Source organism: Agelaius phoeniceus, chromosome 34 (assembly GCF_051311805.1).
Source record: "Agelaius phoeniceus isolate bAgePho1 chromosome 34, bAgePho1.hap1, whole genome shotgun sequence".
Lineage (NCBI taxonomy): Eukaryota > Metazoa > Chordata > Aves > Passeriformes > Icteridae > Agelaius > Agelaius phoeniceus.
The window spans coordinates 2,026,479-2,046,804 of record NC_135298.1 but is presented as its reverse complement, the minus strand read 5'-3'; the positions used below and the strand labels follow the sequence as shown (position 1 = coordinate 2,046,804).

The 20,326-nt window shown below is 54.5% G+C and overlaps 2 protein-coding genes across 2 annotated transcripts in view; both read right to left on the bottom strand.

Moving 5' to 3' along the window:
- LOC143696410 (uncharacterized) overlaps positions 1-20,326 on the bottom strand; it is a 243,260-nt gene that overhangs the window by 117,387 nt on the left and 105,547 nt on the right. The window lies entirely within an intron of this gene.
- On the bottom strand, positions 45-15,507 carry LOC143696380 (serine/threonine-protein kinase pim-1-like). The gene is made up of 7 exons (XM_077192517.1): positions 15,495-15,507; positions 10,385-10,491; positions 10,206-10,256; positions 9,636-10,002; positions 8,814-8,990; positions 382-593; positions 45-68 (listed from the first exon to the last, which is right to left on the bottom strand). The coding sequence occupies exons 1-7, from the start codon at positions 15,505-15,507 to the stop codon at positions 45-47; spliced, it is 951 nt and encodes a 316-aa protein (XP_077048632.1).

Here is a 20,326-nt window from a genome sequence, read left to right as displayed (position 1 = left end):
GCCGCTGAGGGCGGGCGCGAAGGGCGGGAAGCGGCAGCGGCCCCTCAGCGCGGGGGCGGGGGCGCCGCCTAGCGGAGCTCGCGGGGCACGGCCCGGGCACGGCCCGGCCGGACAGAGCGGCGGCCGCGGGGCCATCGGCGGGGCCATCGGCGGGGCCATCGGCGGGGCCATCGGCGGGGCCATCGGCGGGGCCATCGGCGGGGCCAGCGGCGGGGCCATCGGCACCATCGGGGCCATCGGCGGGGCCAGCGGCGGGGCCATCGGCACGATCGGGGCCATCGGCGGGGCCATCGGCGGGGCCATCGGCGGGGCCAGCGGCGGGGCCATCGGCGGGGCCATCGGCGGGGCCATCGGCGGGGCCATCGGCGGGGCCATCGGCACCATCGGGGCCATGGGCGGGGCTTGCTCGTCGCCCGTGGACGCCAGAGAGGTCTCGGGGCAGCCCGGGGGCCCGGGCGGGTTGGCGATGTCGCCGTGGTCGCCGGCCGGGGGCAGCACAGCGGGACTTTGGCCGTCGCGGGGAAGGCGGGAGAGGTCTGAGGGGAAGGGGGGGTCCCGCCTGTACAGGGAATAAATGGGGGAGCTCAGTCCTCCTGTGTGAAAAATGCGTATTTTATGATTGGCTTTTCGCAAATACTCAAATGAATATTATATGTGTTTATGTCAGAAAGTTTTGCTGTATTAATTTTCTTTAGTGTGTTAAATCTAGTTTTAGGGTATAACATAATGTTAAAATGAAAACTATGCTATGTGAGATACTTTTTTTTTTTAAAGAAAGGACTTGCAGCGAGATAGCAGCCACAGGACACCTAAATCTTTCAGAGAAAGAGAATTTATTGCTTTCCTATCAGAGGAAACGAACTTCTTCCTGCCTGCTCAGCCCTGAAGACGCCGTCAGGATTCAGAGGAAGAAGTTGGCACTGAACAGACTCCTTGGTTTGAATGGAATTTATGCATCATGTATGAGGTGTATGAATATGCAACAGGTTATTGTTTTTAAGGGTGAATCCTCTCTTAAAGTGTGTCTTTTTTCAGGCTTCTTTTGCCCAGAAAAAGGTACCCAGATGTCCATAACTCTTTGTTTGTATTGTCTCATATTGTCCTAATCCAAATTATCCAAGTTATTATTACTCTAATTATATTGATCATTTTCTAACCATTGTATTACTATGAAACTTTAAAAAATTTAAAAAACAAGTGATTGGCGTTTTTCACATCCTGTGAGCCCCTGGTGTTGTAAATGGCTCCCCCAGAAACATCAGTACATGGGATGTTGTGTGTTGGGCACTGTGTGAAAAACACCAATCACTTGTTTTTAAACTTTTAAAAAATTGTTATAAAACAATAAAATTGTTTTATAAAACAGTAATATAATTAAAGTAATAAAAATTTGGACAATTAGGATTTAGGAGAATACGAGACAATAAGAACAAAGAGTTACACATGTCCAAGTACCTTTTTCTGGGCAAAAGCATTGTGATGGTTGGTGGGCATGGAAAGCTGCCCTGGGCCCCTTGCTCAGGGCTGGTGTCAGTGCCCAGAGCCAGAGGGGATCCCTTGCTGGGGGCTGTGCCATGGCCACCTGCCCTGTGCCGCGCTGGCCGCTCAGGCACCAGGAACCAGCAGCCAAGGGCACTGCCAGGGCCAAAGGCCAGGTCAGCCAGACAGAAAGGGGCAGGGCTGGGCACTGTTTCCATGGCAAGCGGCACTGGGGGGGACACCTGGGGCACCTGGCCTGGCAGTTGCCATGGAAAGCCCTGGCAGGCACTGAGGGCACAGCCCCTGGCACTGAGACACTGCTGGGCCGGGTGCTGAGCACAGCGCTGAGCACGCAGAGATGGTTTTGTTCTTGCTGAGCTGCAGCACAGCCAAGGCCTGTCCTGCCCCTCGTCCAGCCACGCTGGGGAGGGGCTGGGGCTGCGGGGGAGCTTGGCAGGGGACACAGCCAGGACAGGTGACCCCAGCTGACCCCGGGCACAGCCCAGACCAGAGCACATCATGCTCAGGCTATGAAGGGGGGAACAAGGAGCAAGGGGGGAATTTTGGAGGGAGGCTTTTTGCCTTCCCAGCTAACACTTAGGCAAGAGGGGGCCCTGTTTCACCAGTGGGCAGGGTCACTACCAAAGACACAGACACCAACTGAAGGAATTGTGGCATTTATATCATGCACAGCTGCAAAGCATTACAAAAGGATAAGCTCAGCAAAGCACATCATCATTAGCAAAGAATTACAAAAGGATAAGCTCAGCAATCCATCAGTACTCATCATTACATTTTGATGACTAACCCCTTGGTCAAACACTAGAGGTGTTTGTGGCAGACAAAGATTCTGGCTGACTATCAAGGTACACCTTACAGACACCAGCAGTACTTCAGTGACACCGTTCTTCATTCTTTTTTCTCAATCTCCTTGGAGTTAGGAACAAGAATTCTGCTGTCCATGGAGCTGGCACCTTTTGAATTCCAGAATAATGCCCCCAGGCCCTTTGCTGTTCAGCTTTACCATGTTGTCTGGGGCTAACAAGGCTTGGGGGGCCCTTTCCCCTCTGGCTGGAAGGGGCCGGGTCCCAGTCCCTGAGGGGCTCCCAGGCTCCTGGATGCAATTCCTGTGCAAGTCCCTCAGTGTCACAGCAGCCTTCCCATGGAGCCCCGTGGATCAGAGCATTTGCCAAAGGGGCCCTTGGGGCAAACAGGGAGATTTGGTCTGGCAGCATGTGTAAAACAATATCCTGTCACATCTACTTGTTCTCACACACAATCCTTGGCTGCAGGGACACATTCCCATTGTTCCTGCCCAGCTTTCAGGACTCAGAGTTGTCTTTCCCAGGAGCTGCTCCTTCAGCTGCCTCGGGAGGGCCATTTGGCCTCCGGACCCACACTCTGGCTCCATTATTAGGACTGCTGCATCCAAACTCTTTATCTCCACAAACGGTGGGGATTGGAGCTGGAGCTCCTTTTTTCACAATTGTTCTCAAAATTGCAATATCAATAATTGTGCTACCCTGTCACGGGGTTGAATAATCCAATCCTGGCCACTATTGTTTCACAGAATTACTGTAATTTCTCCTGGATATTCTGCATCAATTCTTCTTGCCATGACATGAACACTTTGCAAGGCCAAGGTCCAAGGGAGCAGTTACCAAAGCAAAGTGTCCTGGAGGAATCTGAATTCCTGTTTCAGTATTGATGGCTCTCATTTGCTTTGAATTCATCCTCATTAATTCCAATGCATGAAGGCCCAGCCCTGCAGCCTCTGGGCTGGCCCTGCCAGGGGCCATCACAGCCAGAACAATTTCCCAGGCAGTCCAAGTCTCACTGCCCATGGTTGGATTTGCAAATTGGGGGCAGCCGTGCACAGCCAGGGGGTTTCCATTTCCCCCGTGGGCCATTGTTCAGGGCATGGAGCACATCTGGGAGATGGGTTCTCCATGGGCAAAGGTTCCCATCTCCTCATTTTTTCAACTGCTCTTTTAACAACCCCTTCACCCGTTCAACCAATCCTGCAGCTTGTGCATAGTCTGGGACATGAAAAACCCTGCAGGCTTCATCCCTGTATTTTTCACAGCAACAGACAAAGCACTCTGCATCACAGTATCAGCAAACCCTGAGAAAATAGCCAATTTCATCCCTTCCTCCTTTTTACATTGTATACAATCTCACAAAGTTGACCACTGACAGTAGGGTCCTGGCCAATCCTGTTCTGTAGGGTATTTAGAGTTACATCCCTGAGCAGCCAAAGCTACCAAATTAGTATTGTCAGCACTATTTCACATTACTATTATTTCATACGTAGATATACATATTGATATACATAGAGACAGATAGATACAGACATATATATATAATATATATATATATAAATATACAGATAAATATATGTATTAAGGTCTTATTATACAATAAATACATATAGTTATTTAGTATATTGATATTTCACTGGCACAAATGCAGCTGAGCTCAAGATTAAAACCTTCTGCTCTTGCTCCATGTGGGAGCATTCCAACAATAATTGTTCCTTCTGAAGGTGCTGTTTCCAATGGACTCTTAACAAATTCATCTTTGTCTGCCCAAACCCACAAGTCCTTTTCCTTTTCCATGTGCAGTTTTTGGATGCATTTGAAGACATCCAGGGCTGCAGCTTCTTTTACCCGACTGCCCCACTGCTCCCACGGGGCTCCCACCTCAGCCCACTCCAGAGCCAGGGAACTCCAGGGAAGGGCTTCCCATCTGGGAATTTCCGATGGCACTGATGCCTCACATTGACATTGAACAAGTGACATTTGGTTGGGATCTGGCCAGACTGGGCCAGTTTGGTTTGACCAGTGGCCAAAGTCAGCACCAAAGACACAGACTCCAACTGAAGGAATCAGTGTCATTTCCTGCAGTTCAGAGCAGCAAAGAATCACAAAAGGAGCAGCTCAGCAATGCACCCAATCATCCCCACCAAAGATTGCCTGCAGTGATTCAGAAAGATGCAGCAGCATTTACCCTCAGCCTTTGCCATCCCCCAGATGCACACAGCAGCTGGGGAAGCTGTCACAGCCAAGGGCTGCAGAGCCACTCCTGGGCACTGGCAATTCCTGCAGGTGCCTCCAGCCCCAGCTGAGGCTCCAAGCCCGCTGGGAGAGGGCCCAGCTCTGACAGTGCTGCATGAACAAACTGACAGCACTGCTAGTGTGCCAACATCTGCTTTCATCCTCCTCTTGGCTCCCTCCCAAAGCCTGGCCAGGCCTCAAGGAGGAGCCAAGGCAGCTGACTTTGATCCTTCAGCCCCACACAAGGCCAGATGTCAGATTTCATGGCCTTCTCTGGCTTCTCAATACACAAAGGTCCATCCATGTTTCACTAAGGAGTGGCTACATCTATCACAGTGCTAATGACCATGCAGATCTCAGCAGGGAGCAGATACAAAGATAACCTTTGCTTGGAAGGTTCCTCCAGAGGCCACCTTGGGCTCGGGGCCTGCTGTCCAGGCCTCACTCAGGGCTGCTGTCCAGGCCTTGGCACTTCAGGGACGTGCTTTAGTGCTGGGCTTGGCACTGCTGGCTGAGCGGCTGCACTGGGTGAGCTCAGAGGGCTTTTCCAACAGAAAGGATTCTGTGATTCCATGATGATATCCGCTGCATTCAGCTGGGGCTATTTCAGCAGCATTACTTTGCTCCAGAAGTTCCCTCTTGCCCAGCTCCTGTGGCCTGAGGCTTCAGCTCCTTCAGCTCCTGGTGCTGAGCTGCTCATGCTGAACGAGAGCACTCGGAGAGACGAATCCAGTCCATCCAATTCCTTCTGGGACACGCAGAGGGGAGGCTGTGCAAACAGGAGCATTGTTTGCTGTGGCCTCCTCTCTGCCCTTCACGCCTTTCAGCGCTTTGAAGCAGCCAAGAGCTTTCTCCAAGAGTGCAATGGAGCAGCTGTTCCTGCTCGCGGGCCTGGCTCTTCCCAGTCTCTGCCCTTGCCTGCTTCTGTCCCTCTTGCTGTGCCCTCTGTTCCCCCAGGGCTGGCTGGCTGCTGCCCAGGACTGTGGCACTGGCACAGATCCAGTGCTCCAGAGCCTCCTTTCTGTGCCCTTGGAGCTGCCTGGGCACAGCAGCCTTTTCCATCTGGAAGCTCCCCATGGACAGGGAGTGCCCAGCTCCGTTCCTTGCACAGCCTCCAGGAGCCCAGGGCTGCCATCTCAAGTCTCTGCTGGCACTGGGGGCTCCCAGGTGCCTCAGGCTGCTCTGACACCGCTGCACACGGGAGGGAACAGGGGCAGGGGCTGTGCTGAAAGTCAGCTCCATCTGCTGCTGCTGCTGCTGCTGCTGCTGCTGCTGCTGCTGCTGCTGTGGGGTCATTTGTGCAGCCCTGGCCCAGAGTCAGGGATCAGATGCTGCCAGTCTCTTCCAGCCCTGGCTGCTCAGAGGTTGGGCCTCGGAGCCTCAGGTGGCCAAAGGCAGCTGCTGCTGGGCCCTCTGTGTGTGCCCGTGTTCAGCAGTGCTGCTCCATCAGTCTGTGCCCAGCAACGGGGAAAAGCCTCAGCCCTGCAGGGCCAGGAGCTGCCGGGCTCTGCCTGAGCAGCTCAGCCAGCAGCAAGGGAGCTGCTCCACACAGGAACCAGGAGCAAAGGACACTCCTTCTGTAGGACATGTTTTCTATTTAAAGGAAAAAAAGGAAAAAGAAGAAAAACTATATAAAATATGAAAGATGAAAACAAAACCCAAGTGTTAGTGACAAACTTCTGAAACTTTGCATTAAGAGGTAAATGATCTTTTTTAAAGGGGAACTCAGTTATTTACATTGTAAATGTGCTGATGGCATGGATCCATCTTACTGACCCCAGCAGCCTTTTAAAAGATTTTGGGCTTTGTTTCAACATTGCCATTTGAAATTGTGCTCAAAGCAAGAGGAAATTGCTTTGTGCCCTTCCCGCTCCAAGCAGGACTGGGAATGGAAACTCTGTCAAAGCCCAAATCCTTTAGAAGATGCCCTTCCTTCTCAGCCTGGCAAGGAGCTGCACATTCCCTTTGAAACTGGCAGGGATTTCTTAGAGACACAAAGTGTCACTTAGGGCTTTTTGCTCTGGTTGGGCAGTGCAGAAGGGCAATTCTCCATCCATCAGCTCCAGACTGCACTGCCTCAGGAACACGGCCCACTCGCCAGCTTTGGCCCACTCAGGCACTTCTAGAGGAGGAAGAAAGTGCAATTGCACAATTCCAGCCAATCAAGAAGGAAGAATGGGACAGACAAACACCCTGTGCAGATCCAGGCGTTCAGCTGGGACTGTGGAGGGTTTGGGTTCTTGCCAATTGGATGTGTGTCCCCAGCTGCAATCTCTGGGCCTGCAGCAGAGTCTCACTCAGCTGCCAAAGCAGAAAGCTCAGGCACTGTGCTCGCAAGGGGCTCGTCTGATGCAAAGCTGTCAGAGCAATGTGAGGGCAGAGCCAGCCCAGCTGGGCCCAGGGCTGAGCCCAGCAGAGCCCTGGCAGAGCCCAGAGCAGCCTCAGCAGCCGCAGAGCCCGGCTGCAAGGAGAGAAAGCAGAAAGTGCCCCTCAGCTGAGGGCTCCTGTGCCCTTGTGCCAAGGCCTGCGGTGCCCAGGCCATGCTGACTGTGCCCAGAGCTGTGCCCAGAGCTGCCCATCCCTGCTGCCTTTGGCAGCAGAGCAGGAGGGCAGGACATGTGCCCAGCCTGCAGCCAGCCACGGCACATCCAGCCCTCAGCAGCTGCCCAGAGCAGGATGCTCCTGTGCTCGCTGCCATCTCCCAAAAGCTCTGATCCCACCCTGCCAAGCACACAGGGACCCACCTCACGCCAGCCACGGCTGCAAGAAAAGCTGCTCCCAAACCATGGCCTCAGCCTTCTCCAAGGCCACCACCCATCCACGCCACAGCTGCTCCCAAGCACTTCCCCATCCACACTGGACCACCTGGAACGCTTCCTCTGGAAAAACAAACAACACATTCTTGAAAAGAGATTAGAGACAAAAAGGGAAAACAAGAAAAATGGGAAAAAATCTTATCTCTGTCAGGGCCTTGAGGAAGGCCCAACTCCTACATGGTAGGGAAAAACCCACCCATCGGTGAGGGAAGCCCACACTTTCTCACTTCCCCCCTGCACTGCCCCCCAAAATCACGGTGATCCCAAAGCAAACAAGGGCAGTGCAGCAGCCCAGCCCTTCCTTGCCTGCAGAGCAAAGCAGCCCCTGCACAGCTTCTGGAGTCCCACCTCTGCTCCCACCATGGGGCTTTGCTTGTGTCGGGCTGGCTGCCCCAGCCCCAGCCCCAGCCCCAGCCCAGGCCACGGTGGCTGCTGGGGGCTGTTGGCAGGGCCAGGAGCCCACTCCCATTTGTACCCAGCCCAGCCCATGCCCCAGCCCTGCCAAAAGCAGCTGGGCAGCGACTGAAGGATCAGTTGCACCCGCCCCAGCAAAGGGGGAACCTTTGCTTCCCAGCCAGGCTGGGCCATGCATTATCTGGCAGCATCTCCCCGGGTGGGGACTCATCTGCAAATTCCCTGTGGAGTCTGGCTTTGAAGAAGGTGCCAGATTCAAAGTCCATCACCTTCAGCCTCCAGTGGCCAGGCTGAGGAAGAGCTTCTCATGCTTGGTGCCATCCTGGCTGTCTCCAGCAGCAGCAGCAGCAGCAGCAGCAGCAGCAGCAGCAGCAGCATCCCCACCCGGTACAGCTTCTCCAGGGGCTCCTTCTCCTTCCCTGGGGGGACACCAGGCTCTCAGGCCTCTGCCCAGGGCCCCAGCTGTCAGGGAACCACCACAAACAAAACCAGCTTGGATGGCGGCCACCAGTGCTGGGCAGAGCAGCTCAGCTCCAGCACAAGGGCTGCGTGTGCCCATCCCATGATCCTGTGCAGTGACACAGGCAGCACAAAAAGGTCTGGGTTCCTTTGCTTCTGATTGCCAAGGCATGTGTGGAGCTGCAGCTTACCAGGGCCCTGGATCAAAGTGTGCCTGTGGCTCTCTCCCTTCTTCTACGGCCGAGGAATATCCTGCACCCAAGGATCAGAGAACAGGTCTTCTAATGTGGGTCTTTCCAAGGAGTTCACGGATAAACACCACTTGATCAGATCTTTGCACTCTGGGCAGAGAAAGCAGAAACTGCCGGTCAGCCAGAGAAGGCTCCTGTCTGCTTTGCCCCACTATTGCCATGCCCAGGCCATTCTGGATGCGCTCAGGGCTGGGCCTAAACTTTCCCATCAATTCCCTGTTTTGGAGGAGAGCAGGAAATGTGCCACTTCCTCAGCAGCTGCCAGAGCAGGATGCTCACGAGCCCGCTGCTGGCTCCCAGCACTGGGATTCCCCCCGTGCCCAGAGAAGAGGATCCACCTTGAGAGAGCCCTTGTGGCAGCGGGAGCTGGCCCCAGCTGAGGTTCCGGCCCCTCCTGAAAGGGTGCTCCCCGCAGACCATCTGGTGCAGCAGGATGCCCAGGGACCAGATCGTTGCTGCCTCGCCATGGTACCAGCCAAAGTCGTTCCATTCCGGGGGGCTGTAGGATGGTGTTCCTATGGAATACAGATGGAGTTCAGCAGGGGGATGCTGCTGCTCCCAGAGCCTGGCCCCAGCATCCCTGGGCCTGCGGGGGCTGCATCAGTGGCACACAGGGTGACCACTGCCCTCTCGCCAGCACCTGGGACTTGTGCACAAACTTAGACTTGGAAAAGAAGCCACTGGTGTCAGAAGAGGGCAGAGGAAGCCCCGGCTAAGCCTGACCATGACATGCAAAGGAAAAACCCTCTCTGTGCTGGGGAAAACATGCCCTTTTCCTCCCTGTCTGCATTGCCCCAAAAATATTAGGAAGCCAAGGCAAACAGGGCGAGTGGAGCAGTGCAAGCCCTTCCTCTCGCCTGCACACCAAACTGGCTGGGGCACAGGTTCCACCCCCCTCTCGGCTACCCCTACTCACAGGGGTTTTGGTCGGGCTGGCTGCCTCAGCCCAGCCCCAGTCCTGGGCAGAGTGGCTGGCAAAGGCTGCCAGCAGGGCTGGAAGATGGCTCCCCACCCAGCCCCGCACTAAAGCAACTCAGCTGAAGACTCAGTCCCCTGACTGGCAGCAAAAGGGAGAATCCCCGCTGCCACAGCCAGCTTGGGCTGGGAGATGTTGGGCCATGAGATCCCGGGACCAGGAGTACACCCTTACGTGGGCTCACCTGCAAAGTGGGTGTAGGCTGTCTCTTGCAGGTAGGTGCCACAGCCAAAGTCAATCAGTTTGGCCTGCCCGGTGGCCAGGTCAAGCACGATGTTCCCTGGCTTGATGTCCCTGTGCAGGACCCCGCAGCTGGTGCAGTGCCGCACGGCCTCCAGCACCTGGCGGAACAGCTCCCGTGCCACCTCCTCGGGCAGGAACCGGCATGCCCGAATGACACGATGCAGGTCCAAACACCGCTCTGGCCGCTCCAGCACCATGACGATGTCGTTGGGGAGCTCAAGCCACTCCAGCAGCTGCACCACGCCGGGGAAGCCAGTGGACACCTTGGCCTGCAGCACGATCTCCAGCGGGGCCCTGCTGCCGTCGGGCTGCGGGAGGAGCACGATGCCCTCAGTGGGGCCGATGCCGTGCCAGGCCTGGGGAAGCCCTGAGCCAGCCCGGGATGCTCTGCGCCCTGCGCTGCGCCCACGCCCGCTCCCCCTCGAGGCGTCCTGGCGGCTTCCACCGTGCCGGGCCTCGGCTCATCCCCGCCCGGCAGCCCCGGCTGCTGCCGCTGGCCCCGCTCACTCACCAGCTCGCCCCAGTGCCGGACGCGGTTCCGTGGCACCCTCTTGATGGCCACCTGCAAGCCAAGGACAGCAGCGGCCTCAGCTCGCCGCCCGCCCTGCCCAGCCCCATCCTCCTCCTCCTCCTCCTCCGCCCCCTCCTCCGCCCCCTCCTCCTGCGCCCGCCGCCGGCCCCGCCTCTCACCGGGGCGCCGTCCGAGAGCCGCGTGGCCGCGAAGACGCTGCCGAATCCTCCGCGCCCCAGCAGCGAACCCAGGCGGTAGCGCTCCTGCAGGGCCTCGTGCGCCGTCCCTGCGGGCGGGACGCGGCTGTCAGCGCTCGGCCCGGGGCCAGCAACGGCCCCCGAGCGCCCCTCAGCCGCCCCGGGCCGGCCATGCCCAGGCCTTCGCTCCTCGCAACGCGGCACGGGAGGCTCGGGGCCGGCGGCCGCGCTGCCGAGCGGCGGAGCTCGGGCCGGGGAAGCCGCAGCGGAGGCGGCGGCAGCGGCCGCGCCGCCTGTGTCCTCCGCGGGCCCCGGGAGGAGCCGGGGCCGGGGCCGGGGCCGGGGCCGGGCTCGGGGCTGGAGCCTGCCTCGGGGCTGGGGCCGGGCTCGGGCCAGGCGGAGGCGAAGGGCGGCGATGCCGCCCCCGCACACGGCACTGATGCCCGCCCAGCAGCGCCACCGCCAGTAGGGCCAGAGCCGGGCGGAGGCGAGACCGCGGCGGGACGGGCGGGGCCGGGCACGGGGCAGCCCCGCCCGGGGCCGGGGGCGGGCCGGGGGCATGGCCCGGCCCGGCAGGGGGAGAGGGAGGCGGGGACACGAGAGGGAGGCGGGGAGAGGAGAGGGACGCCGGGCAAGGGACCCCGGGAGAAGGGTGCCCGACGGCGGGAAAGGGAGACACAGAGACAGAAAGAGAGAAAGAGGAAGAAAGAGAGAACGATAAAGATCGTTCTAGGCTATCTGTTTTTCTTCTGCCGCCGCTGCTGCTGCCGCCGCTGCTGCTGCCGCCGCTGCCGCCGCTGCAACTGAAGCACCAGGGCCGTTCGTCCCCGTGTCCGTTCCCCGCTCGCCCCACGAGCCCCACGTTCGAGCCCCGCGCGCCCCGGGCACAGCCCCTGAGTCTGTCCAAACACGGGAACTTTGCAGCCTTGAGCCCAGGTGCAGAGCCCTGACTCCTGCACACTGGCACAGCAATCCCCTCGCTTGCTGCTCTGCATTGGCCTGGCTGAGGGGCAAACACTGGCGGGACACCTTCCCTTGGGCTAGGATTCCTACCTGAGCCCAGCACTGCACTTACATCTCCAGTGTTGCCTTCCAGTAAAGACAGGGGAAGGAAAACTCAGTGTGGCTCATGGTATTTTAGAGTGTCTAAAAATCACTAAGCCACTGATCTTAGAGGTGCAGTGCATCTGGAATTACTGGGATGGAGAAGTAGTGCCCCATGGAAAAGGGGAGCATAGAAATAAATAGAGAAAAATATCTTGGATTGTTTCTTTCATTTTAATTTCGCTTCTGGAAAGCTGTTTCAGTTTTCCGGGAATCTTCTCCTGTCTGCTCTTGCCAAGAATCTCTCCTGGAGGACAAGCTCAAGCTTCTGTCACACGATTTGCCACCAGGAAATTATGCCACTGGTGAAGTTTCCATTGTGACTGTTTTGCTGCTTTAGGGCAAATTTTGGGAGGAAACCTCCAAAAAGGGTCAGTCTAGAAATCAAGTTCCAGTGGCCTCTCCTCCTACTAGTTCAGAAAAAGACTTCCCTCGGGAAAAGTAATAAAACCCCAGTTTATTTATCAAGTAAAGTATTCACAAGCATGAAAAATGAATAATACTAAATAAAACCTCTGACTGTGCTGAAGAGATGGCAAATTCAGAAAGTCCTTTCTTGTGGGTTGTAGTTGGCTCACTCGGTCTCTTCTAAGTCCCTCTGGTGCTGGAATGCAGCGTCCCAGACCTCGGTGGGCCACAGGTGTGAGCTGCAGGTGTTTTTCTGGGTTTTCAGTCCAGAGCAAGAAAAAGGAAAGTCACAGTCCCAGGAACTTCTCTGCCTAAGCAAGATAAAACCTAATTGCTGGACCTGGGATGTGAAGGCACTGGGAAATTTCCAAATCTGGGCACTGGCGCTGCCAGCAAACACCAGATCTGGATGGTGCTGGAGCCAGAACCTGCAAATTTCCAACTTTTGACTTTTTGTGCCAGCAAATCACTGGACTTGGGCTGTGCTGGCACCAGGAAATTTCCAAATCTGGGTACTGGCACAGCAAACACAAGATGTGGGCAGTGCCAGAGCCAGTAGCAGCAAGTTGCCGGGTTTTGGATTTCTGTGCCAGCAAATTGCTGCACTTGGGCTGTGTCAGAATAGGGAAATTTCCAGCTCTGGGCCCTGGCGGTGCCAGCAAACACCAGTGAAACCTTCTGGTCCTCGTCCGGACCATTGGCCAGTGGTTTCCCTGAGAACCAGCTCTGGCCACTTTACAGACAGAGACTGCTTTCATCTGCTTGTCTGGAAACAGAACTTTAATGCAGGCAAACACAACAAACAGGACGGCGTGCACAGTACAGAGAGCAAAGCAGAAAAAAGCCTGGGCCCAGGGTCCAGCAGGGATATTTATACATTTATATATGGGGAGGGGTTAAGGTGGGATCTGAGGGAAGGATCCAAGAGGAAGGAAGGATTATGAATATTACAATTTTTGCAGTAAAATTAACCAACAGTAGCAAAGAGAACGCAGAACTTTCTAGTAACAATCTGCATAACTGAACAAGAGGATTATGGGCGGGAGCTCCTGCTGACCCCAGCTAAAGAGGGTTTTCCCACAGCCTTAAGCCAAGGTCTCCTTCTTCTTTTAAACCAACTCCAACACACCAGATCTGGGAGGTGCCGGGTTTTGGCTTTCTTTGCCAGACAATTGCTGCATTTGGGTTGTGCTGGCACAGGGAAATTGCCAGATCTGGGCACTGGCAGTGCCAGCTCACCGCAGATCTGGGTGGTGCCGGTGCTGACACCAGAAAATTGCCAGGTTTTGTCTTTCTGTGCCAGCAAACTGCTGGACTTGGGCTGTGCTGCCACTGGGAAACTGCTGGATCTGAGCACTGGCAGTGCCAGCAAACACCAGATCTGGGTGGGGCCAGCACCAGGTGTTTGCAAGGTTTTTGCTTTCTTTACCAGAAAATTACTCGACTCGGGCTGTGCCGGCACCGGGAAATTCCCGCATCTGGGCACTGGTGGTGCCTGCAAACACCAGATCTTGGCATTGCCAATGACGGTAGCAGGGAATTGCCAGATTTTGGCTTTCTTTGCCAGAAAACTGCTGGACTTGGCTCTGCCAGAACGGGGAAATATCCAGATGTGAGCACTGGCAGTGGCAGCAAACACCAGGTCTGGGCGCCTGTATTGGCATCAGGAAATTGCCGGATTTTGGTTTTCTGTGCCAGCAAATTGCTGGACTTGGGCTGTGCCAGCACTGGGAAATTTCCGGATCTGGGCACTTGTGCAACAGACACCAGATCTGGGTGGTGTGTTGTAGTGTGTTTTCATACATTGTAATACTTTGTATAGTTTAGGTTTTGAATCCCCGTATTTTTCCCAAATGGCTCATCCCAGATGGTACCCCCCTCCCTTTCCCTGTGTAATCCTTTGCCCTTGCTGAGATCATCCCCAAATCCCCACCCTGGCTCTCTGTCAATCACTCAGCATCCCATCCCCTCCCTCTAGAAGCTTCGGTCCAGGATGTCGAGTGATCAGCCAGAGGCCAGGGGTCAGCCCCCCAAGCCTTGCCCCATACGCTGTCCTAAATGTCCATCCCCCAGGACCCATCCCTTAGGGTCACTTCTTGGTTAGTCAAATGTTCTCTACTTTGGATTTCCACCTCCCTTTAAATGTAACCTTGGCACATCTCCCGGGCTCTGGGCAGGAGGCCCCTGAGGTGTAGGGGCTCCTTTGGGACACCTGGAATGAAACCTTGGATTAACCCCTGCTAAGAGTCGGCCCTTTATCTTCTATCGATGTCTCTGGTGTCTCTTGTGCTGCAAAGGCGGCCAGCCCAGGTGCCCTCAGTACCCTCGGGGCACAGAGAGTGTCTCCCCGCTGTCGGCCGTGTCGGGGCTGCCCCCGGTGTCTGCCGACTCGGGACTGGCCCAGGGTTCCTGAGAGGCTCCCAGAGAGACAGAGACAGTGGTGCTGGTGGCAGCACCGGGAAGCTGCCGGGTTTGGCTTTCTTTGCCAGAAAATGGCTGCATTTGGGTTATGCCAGCACTGGGAAATTGCCAAATGTGAATTTTCTGTGCCAGCAAACTGCTGGAATTGTGCTGTGCTGGCATCTGAAACATTCTGGATCTGGGCACTGGCTGTGTCAGCACACATGAGATCGGAGTAGTGTAGGCACCAGGTATTTGCCTGGTTTTGGCTTTCTTTGCCAGCAAATTGCTGGACTTGGGCTGTGGTGGCACAGGGAAATGTTCAGATCTGGGCATGGGCGGTGCCATCAAACACCAGGTCTGGGTAGTGACAGTCTTGGCACCAGGAAATTGCTGCGTTTTGTCTTCTTTTTCCAAAAAACTGCTGCACTTGGGCTGTGTTGGAACCGAGTATGTCCAGATTGGGGTACGGGCGGTGGCAGCAAACACCAGATCTTGGCATTGCCAGTGTCAGCAGTGGGAAATTGCCAGATTTTGGCTTTCTTTACCGAAAATTGCGGGACTTGGCTCTGCCGGAACAAGGGAATTTCCAGATCTGGGCACTGGAGGTGGCAGCAAACACCAGATCTGGGCAGTGCCAGACCCAATAATGTTGGAAATGAATTTGTAGAGAATTTTTAAGGTTTGATAGAAGATTTCTATAGTATGTATGCAAGTGTCACAATCCATCCATACGAACGGGTTTTGTGATGGTTCGTGGGTTGATCTCAGAGTGTAAAAAACACCAACACGGTACAGGGGGCTGCAGTGATAATCAAAACAAATGTACCTTTATTGAATAACCACAAGAAAATGCATTGGGGAGGAATTGGGGAAAAGGGAAAAAGAGGGAGGAAGAGAAAGGAAGGTACAGAGCTACCAAACGTAGAAATGGCAAAGTCCTTTGATGTCCAGCCAATGGAGTTCACCAGGTCACATCTGGGGAGATCTCAGGGTTGCAGTTCATCCGAACTCTTATTATACTCTTTTTGTTGATGGGGGAAGGGGTAAAACTTGAAACCGAATCAAAGGTAGTCTATTGTATTTTTGGGGGAAAAAATGGTATTTAGAGAAGGGTACACACAGTCCATGTTCTCTGCAGTGGGTGAGAGCCATCGTCTTCTTGGTCCTCTGCTCGCACCTGCAACATCCATCTTGCTTTGGTTAGCTTGCCTCCCCCACACACCTCCCCCAGGTTAGGGGTCTCAGTCTCAGTCCTTGGAAAGAGTGTGGGGGGGCCTTTTCACATAGGGATTTCATGTCTCGGTCTTTGATGGAGAGGCCTTGTACATCTCAGTCTGTCTGTCACGGCCGTTGTAAGACAAGTGAGGGGTCTTCTGTGGGGGACCACCCAAAACTCAGGAGAAGTCCAGCCAGGCCAAGAGGTGGGACAACTTCCAAGGCTATTGTTGCAAAAAGGCAAGGGGCCCCCTTCTTCCTTTCATTGGGTTCAGTGTAGCATACAGCAAACACACCTGTGAACAATAGCTTAGCAATGCCAGCAGCTGTGCTCAGCTCTCGGGGCCCTTGGCATGTAACTTTCTCCAACAGGGCCAGAAACTTCAGACAAGGGGCTTTTCTTCAGTGGTCCCCAATGACGATGGTGAGGCAGATGAGAGAAACTTTGGACAGAATCTCACACCTACATTACATGGACGACGTACTCATCTGTGCTTCCACCAAGTCTTACTCAGACGCAGCACTTTCCAAGACTGTCGCGGTTGTCGAAAGCGCTGGGTTTCAGATAGCTCAGGAAAAAATCCAGCTATGGAGCCCATGGAAGTACCTCGGGTTTTTAATCACAGGAAGGACCGTCGTGCCTCAACCTCTGTCCATCAACGAGCACCCCCAGACATTAAGAGACACGCAACAGCTGTGCGGCGTCATCATGTGGATCCGACCTCTCCTGGGCCTCACCACAGAAGAACTGGCACCGCTCTTCGACCTTCTACGAGGAGACGGCGACCTGGCTTCCCCACGCTCGCTAACGCCAGAAGCCTGGGAGGCTTTGGAGAGAGTCGCCAGCGCCATCAAACACCGCCAGGCGCATCGGACAGACCGGTCCCTTCCCCTCAGCCTCGGTATTTCTGGTAAGTGCCCAAACTTCCATGTGCTGCTCTTTCAGTGGGATGATACTTCAAAAACCGCACTCATCATCATCATCGAGTGGCTTTTTCTGCTGCACCAACCACATCAAACAGTTACCACCCCACCAGAACTTGTAGCCAAACTTATTATTAAAGGCCGACATCGCCTCCGGACCCTCGCAGCTTGTGATCCGGCGTGCATTTACCTCCCTTATACTTTGGAACAATTGGATTCTCTATTACAAACAAATGAACATCTGCAAATTTCATTCGACAGCTATCCTGGAAAAATTTCAATTCATTATCCTAAACACAGACTTTTTAAAGATTCACTGCATTTTGCCCCAAAATCAGATAAAAGTAAAACTCCACTCAAAAACATTATGACAGAGTTCACTGACGGTTCAGGCAAATCTCACCAGTCAGTGTTCACCTGGAGGGACCCGGACACTCAGAAGTGGGAGTCTGATATCCAGGTTGTTGAAGGTTCCCCCCAGACTGCAGAACTTGCTGCAGCTGTGAGGGCGTTTTGAACATTCCAACAACCCTTCAATTCAGTCACAGACTCTGCATATGTCACTGGGATAGCAGAGCGGGCAGAGCGTGCCCTGCTCAAGGAAGTCCAAAATAAAAAATTCTACAGCTTGCTCTCTGAATTAATTTGGTTCATCTCCCACAGAGAGCAACCTTATCACATCCTGCATGTCCGGTCACACACAGAGCTGCCAAGATGCATCACTGAGGGCAGCCGGAGAGCAGACTTGTTAGCAATGGCAGCAAGTGCCACCCACATTTCCCCCACTGCACCACATGTCTTTCAGCAGGCTCGTCTAAGCCATGCATTCTTCCCTCAGAATGCTCCAGCTTTAGTAGGTCAATTTAAGATTTCCAGAGACCAAGCCAAGGCAATTGTCTCCACCTGCCCCAATTGCCAATCCCTCGCCCTCCCTACCACAGGGACAAAACAAAGAAAATTACAGTGACAACTAACTTGACCATTCATGTTTCTATCAGTGCTCAAACAGTCGATACCTGACTCACTGGAGGACCAGATGACCACTCCCAGGACACCCCGAAATACCTTAACAGCTGCTGCCAGCGTCACTGTGCTCCTGTGCATCCAAACAGCGGTTGGATGGGTCGTGCCACAACCAACAGAAAACCTATGGGTCACACTGGGGAAATCTCTCAAGCAGGATAACTTTTGCATGGCCATGGGAGGTGCAAAAGACCCGCTGTCTACATGTCTGGTGGGAATCCCCCTGTCACCAAATGAATATCCCTGTGCAGGTAAGAAGCCCACCCTGGTAGACACCTGGGACGAGTGGATGAAGATCTTACCCCATGCACCACAGGAGCTCCAAGAACTAGACCTACCGGGCTCCTCAAAGCGACTTCTTGTGTCAACTTTTTCTATGAGCCACTCCAACAAAATTGGCATGAGAAATCTGAACCACAGATGATAGTGAGAAAAGATATATCACCAAATGATAAGAGATACAATGATGTTGACTGGTGCAATTATACTGCCAAAACATTATCTAAGTCCTCTCCGTTTCCCAGAGTGCTTCCCAAGGGAGTGTTTCTCATCTGTGGTGACAGGGTGTGGGCAGGGATCCCCTTGAAGATCAAAGGGGGCCCCTGCAGCCTTGACCAGCTTACTACCCTCACCCCAAACACTACCCAAATTAAAAATTGGAAACAAGAAACTCAATTGGCGCCCCAGAAAAGATCGTACTCCCAATTCAATCAAAATTGTGATGGCCAAATTTATAATTGGGGCAAGATGAAGAGGGTTGCTATTTCCATCTTTCTACCATGGGTTGCAGCTGTGAAGGCCCTCGGTGAGCTTTCTCACCTGGAGTGCTGGCTTAGTAAGCAGACCAAGGCTACATCCGCTGCCTTATCAGACCTTCTAGCGGACCAGGAAACCACCAGACATGCCACCCTTCAGAACAGAGCGGCCATCGACTTCCTGCTGCTCTCCCGTGGCCATGGTTTTGAAGATTTCAAAGGACTTTGTTGTTTTAACCTGTCATGGAAAAGCACATCGATCCAGGCCAACATCAAAGAAATGCAAGAGCAAATGAAGACTCTTCTTACTGAAAATAAAGTTGTGGACATGATGGACAAAACTCTCATGCTGTGGAGTGCTCCTGTGTGGGTGGCCCCATTCTTAAAAGTTTATTGTGGGTCCTTCTCATAGTTGTTATCATTTCAGCAGCACTGATGTGTTTTCAGAAAAGAATTGACAAAACACTGAGAAATGTTTATTTAATAAATAAAAAAGGGGGAGATGTGGGACACAGCCATGGAGAAGACGAACCTGGAATACCATGGGAGGACACCACTGTTTAAGTTAAGGTGAGAGACTGGTGCAATTCCCCATGGTTCTTTGCTTGTTAATGTGAATGTGCTGTTGTCAATCGACTGCTGCTCATCCCCCAGTTCCAGAAAGTTCTGTACTCCCCGTTCCTCCATTGGCTTTCCCTGAGAGTCCCCTCCCACTCTGCTCCCCCATTGGTGCGTCCCGTGTCACCCCACCTTAACTCCAGCCCTGACTCCCTTCCCCATTGGATAATTTGTACCCTGAGCCCTCCTGCCTTCCTCCAGTTATATACCTTGGCCCCAGCCCTGCTCCTGGCTCTTTGCCTCTGGTTCCCTTCAGCAGAGGTTGTGTTCCTGCTTGCTCCTGTTTCCCTCTTCACCCTCACTTCAGCTGGGCCCTTGGATTTTCCCTTGATAAACCCGGCTGGATCTGCTCTGCGAGGAGTCCTCTCGTCCCTCTGGTGAGGCTTTGATTGCACCATCCGGGCTCAGGCGTCTGCTGGGCTGGGGCAGTTGTCAAGGCAGCCCCGAGTGGAGCCGCTTTCGGTGCTGCAGGCGCCTGACAGCGCCTGCCTGGGGAAGCTGCTCTGGCCACCCGCAGCAACCAATTCCTTTTCCCAGGCAGCAGCTCCCAGCGTCCTCCTGCGAAGCCCAGAGAGAGAGGGAGCAGCTGCCCTCAGCCCTGTCCTTTACCGCATCCCAATTCTCATGTAATGTCCCCCTGGGAGAGAAACTGCCAGAGAAGAGAAGTGCGACCAGATCCCCTCCTCCCCTGAGCTTGAACACTTCTTTTGTTTCTTAAGGACCCAGTCTTATCAGAGCAGTGGTATTGCACTGACAGCTGGGACACCAGCAGGGGATCACCCCACAGTGCCCAGTGTGCACCAGGCTCAGCAAGGTCTCCTTCCCCCCTGATTCCACCAGGCCTCTTCCCTTGGCTGTGGTTTTGCTGGATAGTGGGTCAGGCCAGTGAGAATCTCCTTCATCCATTCATTCACTGTTTAGGGTCCTGCAGACACTTCCTCAATTTCTCTCCAAGGTGACCTCAGAAAACCAATGACATCACAGCTCTTGTCCATCTGGTCAAGAATCTCCCACAGGGACACTCTGGTGTCTCCTCCAAGGCCCAAAGCATCAAAACCCCCAAGGGAAATCATCCCCCTTGGGCCCTGCGCCTCCTTGGGTGAGTTCCAGAGCAAACAATCAAGGCAGTGGCGTGAAATGTTTTCCCAGCTGGGCCATAACACTTCTCTGATGGATGCACATTGTCCCTGGGGAAAGAGATTTGCAGAACCCTTCACCAATGCCCTGGAATGTCAAACAGGAATCCCAGCCATGGACAGCTCTCAGGAACCACTTCAGTGTGGATTTTCCTTCCTGGAAGCCCAAGATGTCTGAATGTGCTCCTGGTGCCTCAGGGCCTGGGTAAACAGGGCTTGTCAGAGAGGCTGGCAGGGCACCAACACCCCTCCTCCTCACAGGGCACCTCTGTTCCCCCAATTAGCTCCGAGTGGCTGCCTGGGGACAGGTGCCCACTTCCCCATGTGCCTGGGATGGG